Source organism: Rhipicephalus sanguineus, chromosome 6 (genome assembly GCF_013339695.2).
Source record: "Rhipicephalus sanguineus isolate Rsan-2018 chromosome 6, BIME_Rsan_1.4, whole genome shotgun sequence".
NCBI lineage: Eukaryota > Metazoa > Arthropoda > Arachnida > Ixodida > Ixodidae > Rhipicephalus > Rhipicephalus sanguineus.
This window is the reverse complement of record NC_051181.1, coordinates 103,333,333-103,357,878: the sequence shown is the minus strand read 5'-3', so window position 1 is coordinate 103,357,878 and position 24,546 is coordinate 103,333,333. Positions and strand designations below refer to the sequence as shown.

Sequence of the window (24,546 nt, the reverse complement as noted above, 5' to 3'; positions counted from 1 at the left end):
GATTCATGTTGTTTAATGTACAGCGTGAAGCACTGAAGTGCGGAAAGAAATGTAAGGATGGAGGAAACGATACAATGATAACATGAGCCACTTTAACCCACATTACTATCCGTATTCAGGTCAATGTTACTGCGGCACTAGCAAGGCTACTACAGAACATACGTTTTGTCGAAAAATGTACCAGTCTCTTTTCCTGCAGGATGTTCTTTCAAGACGAAAGGATTCCGTCGGTCACACAAAGCAAGAAAATCCTCGGATTTTCGTTCAACCCTACGACGACATGTGGCCCAGTAAAGGGGTCGTGAGCTTCGAAAACTTCAGCGCGTCATATCGTCCAGGAATCGCCGACGACACGCTCAAAGATATCTCCTTTGTAGCAGAGGCGGGACAGAAGGTACGTCCATATGGAAATGTGGCATATACGGACCTCGAGTTTCGTGATAACACGGCCTGTGACTATGCCTGCAGCAATCAAACTATCCAGGTCTTAATAGGCGAAAATTGGTATAATTAATAGGCGTGTGACCATAAAGAACAAAATTATGGTTTTATGACCATATTGTTGGGCTGGACCTCCGAAATCTAGGCAGTGCGTAGAGGAACGCCACTATAGGGCGGCCTCCGGACGAATACGTAACCTTTATACTCTGTTTTATACATCAGGCCCAACGCTGTGGAAGCTATACAAGAAGTTGGGTCGGCGAAATGTTTAAGTCCGCGCGTCTCGCGCTTGGATGTCGCCTTTGTATACGTGGCTTCCGCGATTGACTCCGGCTGCGCACTTCCAGAACTAATCGCGGAGGCCGCAATACGAAAACAAAGATACGCTAAGCGATCCCGAAAACCCTATTGACAACCGTATGAATAACGGGGTTTTGTTTATTTTTAAGGCACAGCGCGTATTCTTAAATAACTACTCAGTCTAAAAACGAAAAAAAAAATCACATTACATGTGGTAAAATCATTGAACCAATTCTTGGCGCGAAGGCATCTACTGCAAGAAGTCTCGCTAGCTTCCATAGGGTTGCACCTTATGTATGAAACGGAGTATACAGCATTTTAACATACAGCTATATAAGCTTAAACACATGACAGTTGTTGCATTTTACTGCTAGCGAAATCGGACCACAGCTGAAGAGAATCAGACCTGTTATCTCTTGCTTTGAATTGGCAGCGCCATGCATAGGCACCGAGGAACGATGATGTGTGCCACATTTCCTTAGTTTCTGATTTCGCTCACGTTCGCAGTTGGCTGTGGTGGGGAGGACTGGGGCCGGAAAGTCGTCGCTGGTCCTAGCACTTCTGCGCATGATTCAGCGAACGTCGGGAGTGATCACCATTGACGGAATCGATATAAACACAGTTCCTCTGAAACGCCTTCGTACTGCAATCAGCGTCATCCCGCAGGTGAATGATGTTTACTGATTTGGTCGTTGTCCAGTCTCTCAGTAATAAATAAGCAGTGAGGTTGTCGTAGCTATAATATATTGCAACTTGTTTAAGTGATTGTACTTTTTTTAAATAACTCTGCTCTATGCGAAATCATTCCCTGTCATCGCACACATGCCTGCACCTGGGAAAAATTAGAGCCCAGTATTCGAATTTCAATAAACGTATGACTCGTACAAAAATTGATTACTACCTTGTAGGGGTTCCTACAGTAGCGCACGTGGGCTCAGCATGATTAGTGCGAATGTTCTAGTAACTCAGGGCGCAGTGAAGAAGAGATATTGGTGTCCATTAAATTTTGTGTACAAGTCTACGCAGACTGCATGAAATACAAAATAAAGTATTTAGCACATTCAGATCAAAAGTAAAGCTTCGTTGGCTGTGTACCCTAAAGTAACTTGAGTGGACTCACATAACGGGAACTCATCTCAGTAACCAACGTCAAATTTACCGTCCTCACACCCACGCATCAGAGCCCCTGTCGTCCATCTCCTCAGGCTATCGAAATGACCCGCCTCTTGTTCGAGGGGTCTCTTGAATTATTTTATTATCAGTGCACTAGCAAATTATTCGAGGGCACCCACACAACCCCTCACATAATCCTACAACCCTTCACATAATTATTAGGGCACCTAAGGATTTGATGAAAAAAAAATGTTAGAGCCTAATCGGTCTCCTTACGCTGACATCCGAACGACGTGTGCGCCTTCACGCTGCGACTTCACGCGAGCCTCTAATAAGGTCTTGTTGGGCATGTTGGAAGTTGGGCATGTTGGAAGAAGTAATTCACAATGGTACTGAGCGCGATCACGAGACACATGACATTATGACACAGCACACAGGACAGGGCATTATGAATGAGGCGTTGTAAACTTTCTAATTGACAATCCTGCCTTTAGTGGCGTTGATTAGTTGTAATGTGTTATTTGAGTTACTCGAATAAAGTATTAACACATTATGGCGCAATGCCACATTTTCCAGATTTGTACATCTAAAGAAACAACAGCGAGTTTCCCCAGTGGAACCGCTCCAGTGTAACCGATATAGCCAGTGGAAAAAAATATCCGAGGAGCATCTGCGTGAATTATAGACTGATATTTGCCCGCATTTGATAACTTGAAGCCATAGCTCAGTTGTCAAATGCGTGAAGCTATGGCTATTTCTAGTGTCATGAGGAACTAGTACGTGACACTTTTGTTTCTCTTTCAAGCACTTCCGCTCGAGTACTTACTTCCGGTTTTCCGAATATTCAGAAAATGTGTTTTAAGAAGTACAACTGGTACCAAATCGACGGTTCTCGTCCAAGTTAAAAGTTATATTGCATGCATATGATATCGGGACATAAGTTTACTTAAGGATCAGTTAACTGTGAGCATAATTCATGAAAATTAATTGAATGAGTACATTGAAGGAACAGACGGTTTTCTTGTGAGCAGCTAGGATCGTTGCGGCACCTGGAGGAGAAGATCGTAACTACACGGCTCTTTCTGCGCGGCCTCAGAGATTTGCTTCGGCAGCGCGCGACACACAAAGTTAACACAAGGGCAGACGAACGCCGACATGCGAGTGCCTCTACCAGATACCTAAGTCAAGGTTTAGGTAGCCTCCAGATTTCTTTTTAGTGAGTGCGCACATGACGCAATCCGTTGAGCTTAATCTGGAAGCAGGCACGTAGGAAAGGGGGGAGGGGGCAGCCCCCCCCCCCGAAATCCCGAAATTCGTCCAGCCTTCTATATTCCCGGGCAATTTTTTTTTCTTTTTGCATCGGAAAGACTTTCTTTCGAACACTTAGGCCTTGTCCCCCCCACTCCCCCGAAAAAAAAAAATCTGGCTACGTGCCTGTCTGGAAGTATGGCTAGCCACGAAGATAACGACCAAAGGTTCGATCAGGCATGTATAACAGCCATGCACATTTCACGGAAGATCAGATTAATCGACGGTCGACGATTGTACTCGCCTCTATCGCTGTATTGTGGGTGTTACTCGCTGGTACAGTGTTACTTCATTTTCTGGGCACAAATTCACCCAATAAAAAGTTTCGTCTTTAACAGCCTGACTGCTGACTTCTTCACTGTCACAACCCCGCGACATTATAATTTCATTGACATTTAGGACTACTCTATGTTTACTGGGACGTTACGGGAAAACTTGGATCCACAAGGCACCCATTCAGACGAGGTTCTCTGGAGAGTTCTTCGAAGCGTCCACCTAAGCGACTTCGTCGAAAAGACGCCTGAGGGACTGTCCTTCTGCGTGTCTCAAAAAGGAGAAAACCTCAGGTTAGTGGAAAGTACGTCCTTCTATCGACGAACCTTGTCTGGACCTTGTAAATTTGCCTAATCTGTGAATGAAATAGCTAAGGGAAACTGTATTTGGCCACCATATTTGAGAAGATACCCTTATAATTTTAAGTGAATTCTAAGGAACACACAGGAGGGTATCAATATAAAATAATATCGCAGAGAAAAGGAATATCAGTATGCTTTTTATAATTTTTATTGCAAGATCTTCAATAGGGGTTCACGCTATGTCGCGCAGGTCACTCCTTTTCACAGAACATAGAATTAGTGAAAATCACAGACATCGACAAACTATATAAACTTCACCTAAAGTCAGTTCCATAAGTCAGTCGGAAAGGTTAAAGAAGTAATAATAATAATTCTTGGGGGTTTACGTCCCAAAACCATGATATGATTCTGCGGGACGCCGTTGTTGAGGGCTCCGGTAATTTTGACCATGTGGTGTTCTTTAACATGCACCTAAGTCTAAGTACACGGGCCTCTAGCATTTCGCCTCGATAGAAATATGGCCACCGCAGCCGCGATTCGATCCCACGACATTCGAGTCAGCAGTCGAGCACCATAACGAATAAACTACCGGGACGGGTAAAATTTAAATAAGGGAAATATTGTAGTATGTTATTAATGTTATTATGAATATGATAAATCTACATATATACATTTTTTTTTTGTCCTGAAGGGAAGACTTGCATATTTAAAAATTTGTAGATAGCCTTCGAAAAGTCCAACTATTAAGATATTTAAAATTCAATTTTGAAGGGCTAACGTCTTTTTCCGTCGATGGCTTTCAGTGCCGGTCAGCGACAACTGGTGGCGCTCGCTCGTGCCCTTCTGCGAGCCACAAGAATCCTGGTGTTGGACGAAGCCACCTCCCAGATGGACTCGGACACAGAGCGCAAGGTGCAGGCGAGTTTGAAGGAGAGCTTCTCGCACTGCACCGTTATCACAATAGCGCACCGCATCGACACCATACTGGATTACGACAGGTGAGCCACGACGTGGAATACATTACTAGCATTGAATATACTTCATACTAGGTAACGTGACGGAAAAAGCGGCGAGAGTGTGAGGGAAAAATAAACTAAGCGTTTGTCTGCTCCTGTACTTTACAAGCTGCTAGAGCGCGCGATGCGTCTTGCGTTTCCACGTGAGCGTCGTGCCTCGAAACCCTGAGTTAGCATGCTGCTGGAATGATTGTTTGGGGGTCAGCGAAGGGGTTGTCGCAATTGCTTATGATTTGTTTGGACATTGTCCTGAACGCAGCAGTAAAGCTCGTTCACACCTGCGACTAGCACCAGTCGCACGACCAAGTTAGTCGCAAAGCTATGCATTTTGTAGCTACAGCTATATTGATGTGGCATATGAGATATTGCATTACCAAACTAAAAAAAGAGAGCATGACGCTCTAGTTGACGTTTCACGTTGGAAAAGCATAGAACAGCCCCTATTTTGGACTGACTTTTCAGGTGTGCGGCGTAACTGAATTCGACTACAGTCGTCCACAGTCCCCGTTGTCTATGTTGTTTGGCTGCATACTAAGGATATTATAAAGCGTAATTCATGCCGCGATTAGTGAATAGAATAAGAACGTTGACAGGCTGCTGGCTGCATGTTTTCTGACTTCTGAGAGGAATTTACTGCTCTCAGTACAAAATGTCGGTATGTAGTAGTGCAAGTTCAATGGCTGAAAAGTAAAAATTGACATCCGCCCAAATATACCACAAAGCTGCAAAGGAAACCGATACTGATTTATCAGAGTAAATACTGCGTAGTTGAAGACCAATTTCTTCGCAGTCTGGGATTGGAACTACGAACCATGGTTCCTCGCGACAGAATATTGCAGTCTTAGCCAACCAGAAGGGTAGCTGATTACAGAGAGAGGACGGATTGAAAACAACTCGAAGACGCAAAATTTCTAAACCAATTCTGTGGCCCTACGTATGCTAGCAGACTTTCCGTCATCTCGCAAGTGCTGCCATAGCTGTTTTGAAGTCTCGGCCATGCAAGCTCATGAAAGGCATCGGCTGATCTTGCAAGTGCGCATAGTTATGTGCCGAAGCTGTGTACGAGCCTTTCGCTAAGCCGTAATTTCTTTTGTTAAAAAAGGATGTATAGTGATACCGCAAAACCTCTATTTCGAGTGGTCTATATCAACTGCTTGTTCATAATTATGACAAATTATAATAATGCGCGCTAATTCTTCCCGTAATGCAGGGTCGTCGTCATGGGGGACGGTCGAGTACTGGAGACTGGTGGTGTACGAAATCTCTTGTCCAACCCATGCTCTATTTTTCGTAGTATTGCCATCAGCGCTGGAATCGATGTAGATAAAAGAATATCAAATATATTACCAAAATAAAGCTCTTTTAACATAAAAATGGTGTGACTTTCAATATCATTGAACGCTAAGGAGCAGTTACATCATCATGAGAGCAGAAAGGACGCACAACATTTCAAAATCCTTGTCCTTTGTAGTGCTAAATATATTGCCCTTTTGTTATGACCTCTTCTATATTCCACGTAAATGGACATTAAGTACTCTAGAAGAGACATAGACACAGGTGCGAGTGGCAGAAACAGCTCGAACCGGCATTTTCCCAGCACGTACTACGCAAGGGCGCGGTAGGAGAAAGAGACGCAATTGATATAACAAAATGTGCAGTGCGCATACGATCTGCATGGGGTGGTAAAGACATATGGTAAAGCACTATGATCGAACGAATGCTACTTTCTCCATAGTGCACTTGTATGCTGATTAACTTGATGTTTGGGGCTCTAAATTCTTTTGTGTAAACTCTCAAGTAGCATCAACTAAAGGAGATAGCATCCGTGGGAATACTGCACCTTTTTAGAAGAGCCGGTACGGCCACTGATGAGAAGACTAAGCCACTGATCTAGATCAGTGCGGTCACTTGCACAAACGCACGACACAGCTGTGTGGTGCAGTTGTAGATGCCAATAATTGTTGAGGTTGGGTGGCTGCCGTCTGTTTTCGGCTGACACGTCGGCGCCCATGGATGCTGCTCAGTGGCTGGTAGCGAGGAGCTAACTCACGTTCGTGCGCTTGCTCGGGTGACCACGGACACCTTAAAAAACAACGTAGTTACTTGAGAATTTCAGGCTGTCTTATTCTAAATGGCGCGTTTCATAGTCAAGGAAATGACTTATTAGCGAAGCTTTCTTGTGGCGCATAGCTTCATGCGTAGGCAAAAGGATATGGTGATTTTGCAAGGTGACAGATATTTCGTGACATTACCTTTTTTGTTTTTACTGAAGTGCCTTCCGCAGTTTCATATGAATCGCAAGATGCGAAGCGCCAGGCTAAGGCCAGGAGACAAAATGAAGTAAAGCCTATCTTTGCTAATTATGTTTTACTACATGTATGTATTGCAGCTCATTATTCACCATATTTTTCATTTCAATAATTTTCATTTGGATCTTCGTCTGTAAGTTGTAAAACTATCAATTCCTGCAAAAATTCGGCTACGCCTCTTACGTGAATTTTCCCACTGATCCTCTAAACGTCTTGCTTCGAGCGCTGGCTCATTAACGCTCGATTATTACAGCAGAGCTGCTATTCCCGCCGTTTGTCTGGTCCGCAATGCAGATAAATAGTTATCATCATCATGCCGGCATGGCCACGTCAAGCCAAGTTAAACATAGCTGTGCCTAGTTAAGCCAACTTAACCATAGCCAAGTTTAATTAAGCTAGTTTCCATGGTAATAATTACCTTAACCTAATTAGGCTAAGTAAATCAATGAATAATTAGTTCTATATAAGTCGAGCTGAGATCGCGTTGTGCCCAGTTATGCCGAGCTCGACAAGGTGAGCCGAGCCAAGCCTAATTAAGACTAATTAAGACAGCCCAGTGTAGCGCTGTTTAGGCAAATTATCTAATTAAGCTTAGTTTGACTTGGGATGCAAGCTTATCTAATATGCAAATTAAGCTAAATAGCCTAGGTAAGCTAATATATAGTTACACTAATTGTTGCTGTGATTGTCAAGCGACTCCCAATCGAACTCGATGGATACCTAGCCAATACTCGTGATTTACAATGTGATCACTAGAGACGGGATTTTAGGCAAAAGCCTATTTTGTTTCTTGCGTTCCTATCGCCCCATTTGGATATATTGCCACGCCCGCTTCTTCTTTTATTTTGATGTATTCGGGTTTGACCAGCAAGGACGGTTATCAACGCTCGACGCTGACCGCGCCGCAGTGTTCGAGAAGCTTCGCGAGTATAGTAGATCGTTTTGTTAAGATTGCACGCAGGACGCGAATAGTCTAGATTATTCCAGTGCTTGCGCGACAACCAGTGATAAGACTGGAAAGTTCGATGCGTGATGTATAAAAGACGGCGCATCCCAGCCATGAGCAGTTGATCGACGGTCGACGCTCTGTTCGCCGCTATCAGTGTATTGCTGTAGTTTGACTTTCAGTGTCCCGGCCACAAGTTCGGCCAAATAAACAGTTTCATCTCGGTCGTGCTGAATGCTGTCTTCGTCGAAGCCACGACCACGTGACAATGTGAGCATGAATTACACGTTATTAAGGGTTTTTATAGTGTTTTTACAGTGCTTATAAATTGCTTACCTTTGGGGTTTTGCCTAAATGCCTATAAGTGCCTAAAAATGCCTATTTTCAAAATCGGCGCCTATATGAAACCCAATTTAACCTCAAATTTCGCTTTCGAGTGCAGTTTCACACCATTATTCATGTTACCTGGCAACATGGACTGTTCGAAACTCCACGGTGTTCAACCTAGTCCTTTAGTTCAACCAACCTCCGGAAAACAACCGCTAGCACCAGTGAAATGGGATGCGCTGGCTACCATACGCCGCCGCGCTGATATCGCGCGAGCGGTTGCCCAATGTGAAACCGTGGAGAGCCGTCAGGGGGAAAGGGAAGTAAAGAGCAAAATAAAAAAAAAATATGGCAGCTTCGCAATGGTGGTGCCATGTCTGAAGGCAGAGTAGAGCTGGGTGGCCTTCATTGTTTCTCTTTATTTTTCTCTTTCTCTCGTCTTCTCCTTCTCTCTGTTTCTTGTATCTCTTTTTTGTATCTGTTGCTTTGTATTTCTTGCTTGCGCTGCGCGGTGCCTGAAGCACGCAGCGTAAGGTCGGCGGACGGTTTACGCGACTCGAGGAGCGGTATGGGGGAATGGGGGGGGGATCGAAAGTCTATGTATTATCAGGAGTTCTACATCAACGACGATGGCCTTCGATATTACACAAAAGAGAACAGGCCTACGCGGGCAGTGTTAATACTGTGATCGCGCGCGTACAACCCCCCCCCCCCCCCCGTCCCCCCGCCTCCCGCTTTCCATCCCCCGTCCCCCCTGCCTCCCGCTTTCCATGGTCTTCATGCTCAAGAAAATGTTAGAGGTTTCGCAGCACTCTGGAGAATCCGTTGGGGTTCCCAAAGGCCAGAATGTTTGAGAACTCTTGTAGCTATGCTATTCGTGGTTTTGCGCGTGTTATACGCCAAGCTACGACCGTATACGACAGGATACGACAGCATACGACAGGCCGGGCCCCTTAAGTGCTCCGCACTTCAAATGCATTTTCCCACCCTCTTTTGGCCCCATTGGCTGATTGTGGCTATTTTTTACGGCGCTGTAAAAAGATTGAAAACCATTTCGTGAAATAAACGCACCAAGCTCTACGAGGAGTCGACCGCTGAGGGTTATTCGCACTCTTTTTTTGCAAATACGTTTTGTTACGACTTTCCGATGCGAGAGCTGCGTGTTTATTTACGTTAGTATGATTACACTAATTCTGTTCAGCATACTTTCAGACGACCGTGAACGACTCAGAAAACGCTGATTTTTTAACGTCGAGATTAAAATATGTAGCATAAAAGAACTCCGCACAACCTGCCACTATTTCATAGCACAGTCGTGCATCCCCTTTTTCCTCGTGCTCTCAAGTATTTTATTTCTTGTTTAAATTTGAAGTACTTACGACGCGCTTACACGGCAGCTTCTGGAAACTTGAATCTAATCAAAGGCGCTTACACGGCAGCTTCTGGAAACTTGAATCTAATCAAAGGCTGTTGCCTGTAACGATCATTTAATTTATTTGAATGGCATCACACGTCGTTTTTCATGCGCTTTGCGCACCGAACAACGGAAATGAGCCGACGGAGCAAGCTTGCCAACCGAACACGCGCACCACGTAGTATACATTGTGCTATAACGCAAGCCCGGAAGCCGAAGCCCAAACGCTGAAGTCAGTGATCGAAAACGGGCCAGCAAGTCGTTTTGAGTGGGCCACTGCCATGGAACAGTCAGAAAAAGAAATCCACGACATCCAGATGTATACATTGATGGCTAGCAGACGACACCAGTATTAATCGACACTGAACGCGCTCCTGACGAAAGCTCCGCGGGATTTCGCGGAGCATTTTGCTTGAGCATTCAGTGCAGATTGTTTAATGAACTTGCCCACAAGTGTTTCACGAACTCTAATAGGAGAGACTGGCCGGCAGCGTCGAGCAGCCCTCACGTAGCGAGCGCGCGCGATAAGAGCGCCACCCGAGTCCTCCTGCTGACGTCACACGCGAGAGGGTGCCTCTCAAAGATCTCGGGGCGAAATATGGGTTATTTCGTAGGCTTCTATTATTTCTGGTGTTAATCGATTACTATGCTTTGCCAGCGCTACACACTTATCGTAAATAGGCTGGCAGCGGTATTTCTCGGTGTAATGGACACCTAAATGGCCACACACGGATTTTGATGCGTTGGGCAGGTGCTGAAGAAACGTATCTTTGAATAGTTGCAGACGTCGCTTGTCAGTATAAAGCGACGTTATAAACTCGTCCTTGATGTCGAGGCATTGTAACCGGGTGTATACGCACAACTCCGCACTGCTGGGGAGCGCCGCCACAGTCACTGTTGTCTTTCTCGGCTAACCCTGGAGACTTCCAAGTTCACAAATCACTTCCGGTGCAGCTGCGTGGCCATGCTCCAGTTAGTGCAGCCGACAACGTAGAACGCGGCATCTACAATGCAGCTCTAGCACTGAAATTAAATCTCCCGTCTTCAGGTGAATGCTGGAGTGCAATGGGACAAGTACCGAGAATATTTAGATTATGCACTTGTTCGGTGTACATCTCGCACGGGAATGGTTAAGAAAACTTGGTATATCTGCACACCAGCTATCGCAAAAAAAAAAAAAAACTAGGCTTTTTATAGGATGTATACGTACGTGTTTTGTAATATTACCCTTTAGACGTGCTTTTCTCCCTTAAATTCACAGTCGCTGCTGCAAGTAACCTTTCTTGTTGTGAAGGTAATTATTATACATTGCATAGGATCATCAATTCAGGGTCGCGGTAGCTTTCCAATTCTCGACATTGATCGTGGAGCGCATCGTTGGTAACTCATCTTTATTTTATATGGACACTCGGCGGGTTTTTGCCGTCGCCGTCATGTTCCGGATAAGCAGAGGTATATATATATATATATATATATATATATATATATATATATATATATATATATATATATATATATACATATAACCACTGAGAAAAATAAGCCAGAAAATAAATTTTCTGAAGCACGATCGGGGATCCGAACCTGCGACTCCTCGCTCCACAGCGCACCGCGTTACACAATTCTACCATGCACCATATTTCCTCCACGGTACTAACGGCGAGCTATTTCTATAGACCATTTACCGCTGACCATAAAATTTCATTACTAAAAACAGAAAAGGGAATCTGGCGCTAGTGTGTATGCGAGGTTTCTTCAGCGGCGCTTCAACCACCATGGGAATGGTGGAAAGTACAGGCTTCGGATTTACTTCAAATGGATTTCGCTCTTGAAATTCGCGGCGCTTGTTTACCGAGCTTTAAGCAAAGTGACATGAAGGTATTCTCGATTACAACTTGCTTCATTCTTCCGTACATAAAACACTGCAGAGGGTTTGCGTGACCGTAAGCATGAAGTGAAGCCTGGACGAATTTTTAAAGGGGTCATGAAGCACCCCTTGGGCTTGTTGAAAAAACACATCCTGTGCAAAGCTGACACGGCTATGAACTGCTCTGCCAAATATTACAGTCGTGCGCGTCGCGTAATGGCCACAAGCGGAGCGCGAAGTTGCCGTTTCCCCAGGTACCCTCTTTTCAAACAGAGGCCGGTTCTCACTCTCGTCGGTGGGCGGGGCGTCTTTCCGTTTACGTCGCGGATCTGTCCGTTTACGTCGCAAGAGACATAGCATGCTTATTGGCTGATAGCCGACGTAAATCGAGAGCGGCGTTCGGATCAGATGCGCTTCTTGCCGCGGGGTGCCGCCACTTGCCGGCGCCGCACTCCTCAGTACACGGTAGCCGCACTCGCGCAAGCGAATCACAGCGGGAGAGCGATCGCGTTTCATGACGCGCGCTGACGTAACTTTTTCCCCCATGCCATCCCTCCCTGTCTAGCTTCCAGGGCGCTCGTCGGCACGAGAAAAGAGAGAAAGCGCTGAGAGCGTGCGCCAAACCCCCGTAACTCCGCTGATTCTTGACGGATTCGAGAAATTTTTGCGGCAATCAATTCGGGAGGCAGTACACTCCGATACTGAGGTCATTAGATCATTACTTGGAAAAGTGGTTCATGACCCCTTTAACTACTAGGGTAGGCATTGCTGTGCAATGGTGTGCCAGATTTGACATTACCAAATATTAAATTATTTATTTACAACACTTGAAAAGACACGCGCGCGTTTCTCTCGAAAGTACTAACGCCGTGGTACTAATCTATTTACGGAAATAAAAAAGAATCACAGCATATCCACGGAGTGAATGATGATGAGTGGGCGAAGCTGCGGAGGTTCATCGGTAAACCGTGAATCTTCCGTGAATTCTGCCCAGTACATCATCACCGACGTGAGATCGGGCGCGTTTATACTAAAGGTTCGATGAGTTATGACGACTTGCAGCTCACTTTAATTTTACATGTACGCTGTGAATTTTCATTGTTTAGAAAACCATTGCTTTAGAAAACATCTGGCGTCTTTCGTTAAGCAGCTGGCGTCTTTTCGTTTTGCTTTAGAAACATCTGGCGTTCTTTCGTTTTGCTTTTAGAAAACATCTGGCGTCTTTCGTTGGTTTATTTCATCAATCAACGGCGTTTTGAACCAAATTTTTATTGTTTAATCACGCACAGGAGAAATCTCACCAGGCACTACCTTGGAGGTAAACAATGGCTGCTAATGGGAATGAGAGACAAAAGAAGTCGGCTTTTAGCTAACACTTACACTTCTACTTCTACTAACGTTTCCTACTGGAACATGCCAATGGCAGCTAATGGGGAATGAGAGACAGAAGAATTCGGCTTTTAGTTAACGCGCACGCTGCGAATTTTTTATTGTTCAACAACGCACAGGAGAAATCTCCCACCGGCACCACCTTGGAGGTCAAGATCTGGTACTAGCGTTAAGACTGGTTACGCACTACGAGGGACGAACGGGTGCCGCTTTAAGGAGCTTCGCCCTTAAAAAACGTGGACTCTATGCACTTTCCTGCACTGGCAGCGAGATCGCGTGAAGGGCGCGCTTTAAAGGTCGTAGCCGAGCTTGTGTTTCACACGAGTTGGGATGCGTGCGTCCAGCGTTTCTAGTAAGGTCTCGCGCGTCTGACCTACAGGGCGTGGCCGCGCCTGCTCGCACGCTTATCTCGTGAGGGGGGAAGTTTGCACATCTTGTGCTTTCACCACAAAGTTGCGTTGAAGCTATAGCACAAAGGTCACTTCGCTCGCTGCAGCGGCCGCGTTTGCGAAATGAGTGAGCTGCTAGGTAGAAGAGCCAAAGTAGGGGCTACGTGGTTGTGCGTAGTGGACACTTGCAGTGCGCTGCTCCAATTCAAAGAAGTAAGAACTGTGACAGTTGTTAGTACGCGATCGTCCTTTGTGTATCTGTGCGTTCTTTTGGTGCGCCCTTCTTTATGTTTGAGCAGCGCGCTGCAACTGTCACGATGTCCTATAGGCTAAAAGTTGCAGCACGCGGAAAACTTGAAAACTTTTAGGATTAGCTATGGCATGACATAGGGTTCGTTTCAATGACTTCCTGCTAGCTGCTGTATTTTTGCATGTCTTTCCTTTCAGGGTTAAACAGAGCGAAGGTTCTTTGCGCAGCCTAACAAACCGGTGGCAACTACTGTAGTGTGTTAGCAAAAAAAAATCGACCTCGTCTTGCTGCCGCCTTTATTTTCTGCTCAAGTACATTCAAATACAATAAAATAAGTTTAGCTGTTGTTTGTCAGAGTATGGAAGGAAGAAAAATACGCTACGTTGAGTGCAAACGGCAGCTGCCACCAGCGTTGCTGGTTGATACGGTCTCGCTTCCTAGTAAAAGCTGCACTTCCCTAAAAAAAATTTCGCTCGCAATTCACATACATACGTGGATTCTCGCGCAGCTGCTTTCGCTATGAGCTGACGTATGCAGCGAAAGCAGAATAATTGGCTTCTGTAAAAGTAGTTTGAGCATTATAGCGCGTGCTTGAGTATAAAAAATTATTGCTTATTGCAAGTCATAGCGTAGATGTAATTCGACGTATATCGGGATATATGTATGCAGCCTTCGGGATGATATAGGTGCTGACTATATTTTTTCGCATTGTTTTTCAAACGGGGAGGCAATAATTATCAAGGTGACCGGCTTAACCGTATCAAGTTTTCGTATGTGATTTACTGTATAGCGTTTTGTCGAATTCTATACTCTTTAGCTTCGTTAAAGGACCGGCCATTTACCAGTTATAATGCCACCTGCAGTTTGCTATATCTAAGCTCTACCTCTTCCCCGCATGCTTTTTTTAACCAATAATCTAACTGTCCTTGCTTACCTAGACCATTGCCCACTTTTGGAGCTTCAAGAAACCCTGCTTTAAGCCCCGAACTTTCGGAGACATGCACAAGAGCATCCGCAGAACTTTTTGCACGGCGCAATGTCCGTGCAACGCCAATTGTGGTTGCTGGCTATCAAAATTTATAACAAAGCAACAAACACTACATACATGCACTACATGCACGATACAAGCGTCATTTCAGGTTAACCACTGTGGCTACAGTGTTGTCTCCACTGTATAGCAGTCTAATAAACATACATTTTATTCCCACGAATCAGCAAACTATAATCAAGCAATGTTCGACCCCGGAGGAATACGCTAACGAAAGTTACGTATGCTATGATATTCGCATCATCGCACCGTAAAGTGCACTTCGTTTCAATGATACTGACCTATGTGCTCTAACGTGAGTGCTGACATGACGTCACACCATAAGTTAACCGTTAAACGCCAATGTTGTCAACAGGCCTGAGAAGCCCAGGATGTGAACACAACTACTACACTTTCAAAAACACGTCGATCCACCTCGTAACGCTGGGGTCAAAGCGAAGAAATGCAGTATAGATGTAGTCGGTGACTGCTTCGCATGAAACCGATTCCCACAAGGCGTGGGATTCGCCGAATTTTAAATGCGAAGCATTTCTTAGCGAATCCAAGACACTTTGAGTGTTTCTATCTATCTATCTATCTATCTATCTATCTATCTATCTATCTATCTATCTATCTATCTATCTATCTATCTATCTATCTATCTATCTATCTATCTATCTATCTATCTATCTATCTATCTATCTATCTATCTATCTATCTATCTATCTATCTATCTATCTATCTATCTATCTATCTATCTATCTATCTATCTATCTATCTATCTATCTATCTATCTATCTATCCGCCTACGTCTTGGTGCGCTCGTGATCACCTCCTTAATTTAGTATAGACCAAAATTGCCATGGGAGGGTAAGAAGATTTGACGAATATGACTGTCGGGTTATGACATCATTAAGGCGAAGATCTTGTCGCGTACGTCGTGAAACCCTCTCCTCCAGACACCTGTGGAGCGTATACCCGTATACCACGGCCCGTGGTATACGGGTATGCGTCACAGGTGATTCGCAGATTATATGTACCCAGAAACGGCGAGAACAGACATTGGTAATTGAAAGGAGCGAGCGTTAAGAAAAGCCGTTATCGGCACCGTTGGCCCGACAAATGCAAAGAATAAAATCAGAATCCCAGCAGGAATCGAACCCAAGCATTCTGCCTGGCAGTCAGGTATTCTGCCACACAGCCGCGACAGGTCAAGAAACTTCTTTGTAAAAAGACCCTATGCAGGGGTAATGTCGGGGCAACGTCAATTGTGCTTGTAGTGCTGGCTATCTTCTTTTATACCCAAACAATAAACACCATATGTGTACTCCTATGATACAGGCGTCATGTTGCCTTAACGTCAGTTATGGTTCCAGTTCTAGCTCGGCTTTTATAACAGTCTAATAAACATCACATTTGTATTCCTATGATTCAGCAAGCATTATTCAAGCGTTGCTCGACCCCAGATGAATACGCTGACAAATGTCGCGTGTGATATTCACATCATCGCACCGTAGCGTGCACTTCGTATCGATAACACAAACGTCTGTACTCTAACGTGAGTGTTCATACTACGTCTCACCATAAGTTAACATTTAAACGTAGTGTAGTCGGCGTGCCTCGTAAGCCCACGATGTGTACACAACTCCTCCATTTACAGAAACACGTCGATCCACCTCGTAACGGTAGACTCAAAGCAAAAACATGCAGCATTGAACTACTGGCTTCCTGCTTCGCATGAAAGCAATTCCCACAAGGCGTGGGCTCTGCCGAATTTTTTCCAAAGCAGTTTCTAGACCTGGCGTGGCTCTGTGGTAGAATACCTGACTGCCACGCAGAATGCCTGACTTCGATTCTTGCTAGAATCTTAATTTTTATTATTTGCATTCTTCGGATCAATGCTGGCGATGTCGGTTTTTCTTAACGCTCTCGCATTTAAATTACAAATGTCTGTTCTCGGCGTTCCTGGGTAGATATAAACTCAATCCCCTGTGGCGCATACCCGAGCCCGTGGTAACGGCTATGTGCCATACGAGTCTGGAGGAAAGTGTTTGACGACGTACGCGACAGGACTTTCATGTAATTCATGTCATGACCTGACATTCATATTAATCAAATCCTCGTACCCTCCCACGCCAATTTTGGTCTACGCCAAGTTAAGGAGGCGATTACGAGAGCACCGAAAGGACACTCGAGCACACTTACCTTCCCAGACCCCATGTCGGATCAAGGGCGTGCCCCCACCTCCCCGCCCCGAAAAAAAATGTCTGCCTACGCCACTGCTTTCAGCCCATTCTATTTGCCCTGTAGAGTGTTGCTTCCTAAACATATATACTCACATAAGGTCAATTATTCTTTTATAGACTGTCCATAGTCGCCTATAAGCTCATCACGTATGATATTTTCATTGCATGTATTGTTTATCAACACTGAACTATCAGAAATATTACTCCGTCTTCTCAGCACAATCATATTCTGTTGCCGCCCGCAAGGACAAACTACGGCAAGTTCTCAACTATATTTACTAGCATAACTGTTTCGCATCCATTGTCTTTTGAAATAAAATCATCTCACAATATTCATATTTTGACCTCGCGCAGCAAGAAATATTTTGTTCAGGAATTATTCAGCTCATCTGGATTGTCCAATTAGCTGTTAACAGCTCTCAATATTTTCGTGCTATTTTTGTACTTAACATATGCTTTGTATAACTGATATCACTGATAATGAAACGGGTTAAGTTTGTCATGTTTTGACGTTCATTATTCTTGCTTTTAGTATTCCTGTTTTATCACTTGCTTTTGAATATCTTCATGTCATTTTTTTTCAATAGCGAGTATTACCGTTATGTTATGCACTGCTCTTATTGCTATTGTTAATCAAGCTTGTTCATTATTGCTCACACGCCTGTTTACTTTTGCTGTTTCTGCAATTACCCCATTCATGTAGCCTAGGAGGTCCCCCTGTCAGTTTTTCTGATACTAAGGGACCTACTGCTGTAATATGCTAACCATGTAACTCAGCTGAACTATTTAATAAGCTTGACTTGACTTAACTTGGCTTTAGCAAGAGCACTCCTGGCCGACGTAAAGATGTTTCAATTAGTGCAGGAATTTCCAATTTACCATTGAAAGTGACAGAAACATTCTTTTGAAGGTCAGAGCCGAAAAATAAATGTACTTGTATAGCACGTGTGACCAATCCAAATGTGTCAAGTGAATTGATGACGCCTTCACCACCAAGGCGAAAAAAGAAGGGAATAAAAAGAAGAAAAACTTTTATTCACGCTATAAAGCCCTCTATAATGGGAAGTATTCTGCCAGGCCATGCTTGCAGCATCGGCATCCGCAGTGCGGTTGTGTGCATTAGGAGGTTATGTGTTCGAGTGACGGAATGGAGTCGCAGAATGGTGATTTCCACTGAGCGTTTCGGTAAATATCATGTGAAGACTATGTAACACCTACCGACTGTCTTGAGTGAGTTTTAAACAGAAATATTGGAAGGAAATGTCCCTTCGTCACAGACATACGGTGGCGCGCTGACAAGCAGGTGGATTTCGTACCGACAGAGAAATAATGCAAATAAAAAGTAAGTAAACCATATTCGCAAAAACAGGAGCACCAAACCGTTACATACGCGTATACGACGCCACCTGCTCCGATTTAAACGCAGCAACTGTTTGTTTTATATCGCCGGTCTCGCGTCGGCATCTGCAGTTTAGCGTGCTTTCAGTGGCTGCGTTCGAAGGTACGACAGATGCAGTGCTGCAGCTGATGCGGACACACCGACCGAAGAAACGATCTTGCGTGTGTACTTAAATTCGTTTCACTGTAGGCGCAGAATGGGCCGTTATCGCTAAGACGGCTACTTATTTCGACGCATGTCCAAGCGATACCTTATATAAAGAGCTACGACGACCATTCATTAAACCTCGCCGGCTTCAGTGACTAGCCACGGTGAGTGTGTGTGTATACGGCCTTGTTCTTGTGAAGAAAAAAAATAACGGCTAGAACGTGTTTTTGGTCTAATTTGTATAATTATCCGGTTAACCTTAGTCGAAACGGCATTATACTGGACAACATATAAGAGCAGAGTGCCACTGCATCCCTTTAATCTTAAACTTCTATACATCAATTACATAGTACTGTACCATTTACGTTAAAAAGTTGTGGATTGAATCACGTTCACAGGAACCACGTTATGAGGGTGGTGAGTTGCAAAATATCACATGTAATATGATTTGGATACGCGTTAATGTGGAGGAGTAGCTCATTGTTGTGCCAGTAATATCCAAAAGCAGAGATTTGGGGCAGTCAACTCTATAATTTTAGTTCATGTTTGCAGTACAGCGGGGCTTTAAGAAAGCTAAAACAAGAGGTTGTTCCAGCATATAAGTACGATTATAAGATTCGTATGAGCGTTCCTTGTTGCAGACTTCATATTTTTTTCGCTTTACAGACAACAGTACGCATTAACATAGAATATAATATGACTTCTCTTGCAGGAGCACCGTCGTGCCTTTTCTGCTCAGACACAGTCAGTGTGTATGCCTTTTCCAGTTACTGAACCGGTAGATTAGCCTTTGCATTTTACGTTTTATACGCTGCAATATGACGCCAAAGTTCTGGATTTCTAACTGAACACCGGTGCTTGGACGACAGGGAAACACAGCTTACCTAAAAGCGAGTTTTCAAGTTTCCGTATCATCGGAATGGAGCAGTTGTGGACAGGCCCGTAGCCAGGAATATTTTTCCGGCGGGGGGGGGGGGGGGGTGGTGTCTACTTGCTGAAAGGCTTGAGTATTTGAGAAAAACGCCTATTTTCATTGTTTATTTTCGGTAAAACACCATGTATCATAAAAATTTCGGGGGGGGGGGGGGGGTTGGGGGGGCCCCCGCTTCCCCACCCCCTCTGGCTACGGGCCTGGTTGTGAATGAGGTTTTGTCCAGACGCTCGTTGCTTCGCAGTAGCACTTTAAAGACAGCGCCCCTGGGACAGTTCTCAAAACGGTTGACTGGACCGTTGGCACTTAAGGGCGCAGGGTAGGGCAAAAAGATAACTTTTTTTTTCTTCGCAATTTGGGAAGAGTATTTCTTTGTGCGTATTTGCAACATTCGTGTTTTTCTTTAAAAGTAGTTTTTGTGGCTGAAAACCAGTTTTCCCGAAAGCATGTAGTGAGTGAACAACGCACCCTAGGACAAGCCCCTCGCATGCGCTCCGTTCTTACGGTCCATTAAAAAAAAGTATCGTCTACGAAAGCCGAAATGCTTGTCTGGAGTCAGCTGTGTATAGGAAATTGTCGCGTAAACCTTCCAAGGCGGTCCGAAGAAGCTGTGCGCATTTTTGTTCGCACTTAATTTTTTGTTCTTCGGAGCGTGTCTGTTCGAACACTTTCAGCTCCTAGCTTCATTACACCCTGTGTCTGTCGTGCCTGTCGATAAGTTGAGATGCTGAGGGTAAAGAAGGCCTTCAGCAAGTGTACAGTTTGTGGAAACCAATGCAGTTCTCTTGCAAATGTGAATAAATGCCGGCGACGTACTGAGGTGCTGAACGCTGTACCAGCAAGCTCTTCGTCGTTGAACTTCTCAGCCTTTTCAGCGTCCTTTGAGGCGAATCGCGTGCAGGGTGACAGCGGGTATGCTATAATGAACATGAATGGTATTTGTGATGCATTAGACCGATTTGCGCGTGCAGACTGTGTGGTGCAAGTGCTGAGCTCATGGGAATTGCGTCGCAGAGTCTTTGCTGTCTTTAGGCTTCAGAGTCTTAAGGATTACGACAATGGATATTGTTCTTTCTTTTAATGATGGCAGTATCCCACGAGCCATAATTCTGAAATAATTTGGATTGAAGCCTGGCCAAAATACAGTCAATTTGCTGGAAAAAGTTGACCACAATCGATGATAAATTGTGCATAGAGATGCACGACAGCTCATAAAAGAAGCAAGACAAGCAAGACGAGAGGCTACAAAGTGAATAATTGACTTTGGCAATGATTACCAAGCTTGTATCTACTAAAATAAATAGTTGAACGGTGTCTGTGGAAAGTATGTTCGCTTTTCAGCTGTTTTATAACTTTAAACTCGATTATCTCAAAAACCATGTTTTTTATTACTTAGGTACCATTATTTCCTATGTATTCCAAGATAACCAGTTGTTTATTTTTTCTTGCAGTCTGCATAAATGCATACAACTACTGCAGCAGAATTGAAATTATGCATGTTACAGTTTTTGTGTTACAAATTTTCCGAAGTGCAAATTAAGTCAAAATTAAGGTTATAGCGGTACAAAATTCACAAACATTCTAATATTAGTCAAATTTAAATGAATCTGCTTTAGTTAAAAGAGCGGAAAATTTGCAAGGAAATGATATATGCATTACGTGGATATCGCTTGTAGTCACTGGGGAAACGGTACCTCAAAATGGCCATAAATGAATGGTGCGAATACACTGTGCCTTTCATCACTTTGGCCTGTGAGCACGTATGTGGTGTGTACACAGCACGTAGCTACTATTGGCTTCCAAAACATTATTCACTATATTGACCTTAACCATCAGAGCACTGAAAAGCTTTGAAAGTATTCGCGGTTGTACATTCATTTTTTCAAAATATTGAAATACTTTGTGAAACGAATTTGGAAACTGCAATGATGCGGGATTAGCAAATACGCGTAAGCAGCAAATATGTATAAAATGAGTAACACAAAATGTCGTGCAGTTTCGGCAGACACGTCAATCAATCAGGTGAATGGAAAGTTATGCAATATATTGGGACATAGACAGAAGTGGATATTTTCACTGAGTAAAAATAGTAAATATCTTCAAGCAGATCATAGTAATGACACGCTAGCCTGGTGACCACGCAAATTTTCTATGCAAAGGGCGATGATGAAGGCGATTCACTGCATACATTAAAACACGGCTCTGCAACTCAAACTTAGAATAACGTGTGAGAGTGAGCTGTAAGTTGTTCCATGAATGGCTTTACGCGCAACAAGAGATATTAGAATGAATTATAGTAGCATGCGATGCAATCAGATCAGCGTAAATGCCACTTCCAACCTCAGAACACACAGTAAAAACTGCTGATGGAATGGAATAAAACTATTTTACGGATACCGTTGGTGTCGCCAGCTTGAGCTGTTAACGCTGTCGCTTAGTATCTGTAAAAACTGGATTAACAGCAACGCAGTAGACTGATTGATGCACAGGAAAGCATCTGTTCGGATGCATTCGACGTTTCGTGACGGTTTGTTAATTTCACGTCACTTATAACCAAGACTATAAAAAAATAGACCGTTGGTGCAAAAGCCCCAGGTGGCGGCACAAATGAGCCGAACACAAAATCGTCTTTGAAGCGGCCGTTGACTGTATTTGCATCGAATACGAGTTGAAGATTTCTATATATTGCCGCGTGTATGTGCCATGGGCGACGACGCTGAAGCAGCGTGAGTGTTTTCGGCGCATGGGCAGGTAGGAAGAATACGTTGCCTTTCCGACAACAGATAAAGTACGATGGGAATACTCGGAAGGATTAGCAGTCATCGATGGCGCATGCGCAGAGACACAGTGATAAGGATTTACCGAATGTATATACTCCCTATACTGGAGTTTGGGTGCGCCTTTTTCTCTGGCGCCGCAGCATGGAAGCTAAATCCGCTATTTTTGCTTGAACGCCAAGGACTTCCCTGGTGCCTTGGGTCACCAAAACATGTAGCAAATGCAGTTGCATATAAGGAATCCCGAATCCCCCTTTCGCACATTAGATTAAAAATAGTAACAGTTCGAACATTCTTAAGGCTTCGGGAATCGCCGATAAGACGACACCGATATATATTTCTCAGCCAACCAAACCTGTTTTGTTTTTAATGTCTCGTCGCCTCGGTTTCACACCCCACGGCTGATTTTTACACAGCAGCTATCGGACCCACTAAAGATAAAGCTTAATGATATAATGGTAATGAGTAATAGGTTGAGTACATTGGCGATATCGTATGATGATATATCCCCCAAGAAAGCGAAGTTAGTTCCTTGGCATGCACTGAATGGACTTTTAGGGGAGTAGCACATTAGGGTCTCGGCTTGTCGGCGGTGCATCGTCGTCTGCTGTCGCTGCGTGCATCGTCGTGACCATTTGCTTACCTATATCTTAGTGTCCTGTCTATTTGCTTGAGCGCAAGAAAGGGCGCCACCGCCTCAGCGCTCGCCCTGTGGCGAGAGAAAGCGAACGGCGCGCGTTGACTCTGGAAACGCTCTTTCTGCGATGAACGCTGAACTACCAGCCCGCAAGAAACGAGAACGCGCCCTCGCCCGCGAGAGACAACGCAGACGCAAATCTCTTGACAACGCACATCTCTTGAACGCATATCTCTTGAAATGCATATCTCTTGAAAAAGGATAGTTATAAAAACAACTCAAGGTTCTGTACAACAGAGACCTACTGGAGCATTTCGGTAAAATTGCAGTATCGCACGACAAAGTGTGTGGCTTCCCAGGACAATTGAACAACGCCCATTAGAAACACAGGGGGCCCCATTGTAAATTATTAAACACTCTGGGAAGCCACGCGGTTTGTAGTGTGGCAATGTAAGTTGAACAGAATGTTTAAATAGGTCTGCTGTATATAACCGGGAGTCGTTTCTGATAACTAGCGTTTTTCGACCGATATGATTTTTCCAATTCAGTTACGGCAGGCCACGCCCCGCCACGGTGGTCTAATGGTTAGGGCACTCGACTACTGACCCGAAGGTCGCGGGATCGAATCCCGGCCGCGGCGGCTGCATTTTCGATGAAGGCGAAAATGTTTGAGGCCCGTGTAGTTAGATTTAGGTGCACGTTAAAGAGCCCCAGGTGATCGAAATTTCCGGAGCCCTCCACTACGGCGTCTCTGATAATCATATTGCGGTTTTGGGACGTTAAACCCCAGATATTATTATTATTATTACGGCAGGCCACCGCTGTAACGACGAGGGATGGAGCTACGTGCACATGTCCCCAAATCCTGGTCATGTGTGACGTGTTTCGTGTGCTGGAATTACATGTGCGAATGTTAACCGAAGTGAAGTTGCAGAACTAGCGGTATAAGGTCCGCATAACTCCACTGCGATCCTCAAGTGTTTAGGACAGAGCTAACCTCTTAGCAAAAAAAAAAGTCACAGTTTCACCGCAAGGGCGAAGCAATTAATGCGATAGCAACAAATTGTAGCGTTACACGAAGTGAGGCTGGCAGCTAACTGTTTTGTGTCCGATCTCGTGGAACTACAAAACGCTGGTGTAAGAGAATACGGCTGCTCCAGGGAGCGATGCTCCCCGCATAGTCACTTCGCGTTGAGAGCGCAGCACGTAAAGGGTATACGAGCCCCCCGCTGTGATGGCTTTCGAGATAGCGCGCGCGCCAGCGATCGCGACCCCGCTCTTAGATCCAAAGTTCAAGGTAGTACGGCTGCTCGCGCGACAACCTCCCCCCCCCCCCCCCGCTCCCCACCTCGCGTCTTTTTTCATGGTTGTTAAAGACGGCGGAGCGTTTCCTGCGGGGTGATGTTATCGCATGCACCCTGCGAGCGACGGAAACGGGCCGGCTCGTTTGATCTCTGCTTTGGCCGCGTTCGTCGCCCCCGCTCGCGAGCTTTTGCCCGCGGTAGAACAACAATGCGTGGGGGGTATCTTATCAATTTGGACTTCGTACCGGAAGGACATGACGGCGACGGCAACGGTGACGGCAAAAACCCGTCGAGACTGTCCATATAATTGCTATCGCAATAAAAAAAGTATTCAAAGAACACTATCCAGTCAATGCCGACAGTCTGAAGAATTCAACGTTTGATCTGAGTAAAGAGCTGTCATGTCAGGTAAGAAAATGGATAACGTACGGTGC

At 44.7% G+C, this 24,546-nt stretch overlaps 1 protein-coding gene across 1 annotated transcript in view; it reads left to right on the top strand.

Annotated features, from left to right (window-relative positions):
- Window positions 1–217: 217 nt before the first annotated feature.
- Window positions 218–24,546, top strand: part of LOC119397443 (multidrug resistance protein mrp-7-like) — a 207,489-nt gene continuing 183,160 nt past the window's right edge. Inside the window, exons 1-2 of the mRNA XM_037664868.2 lie at window positions 218–394; window positions 1,249–1,407. Of these exons, the coding sequence (XP_037520796.2) occupies window positions 281–394; window positions 1,249–1,407 (273 nt within the window). The 5' untranslated portion in view covers window positions 218–280. The remainder of the gene's footprint in view (window positions 395–1,248; window positions 1,408–24,546) is intronic.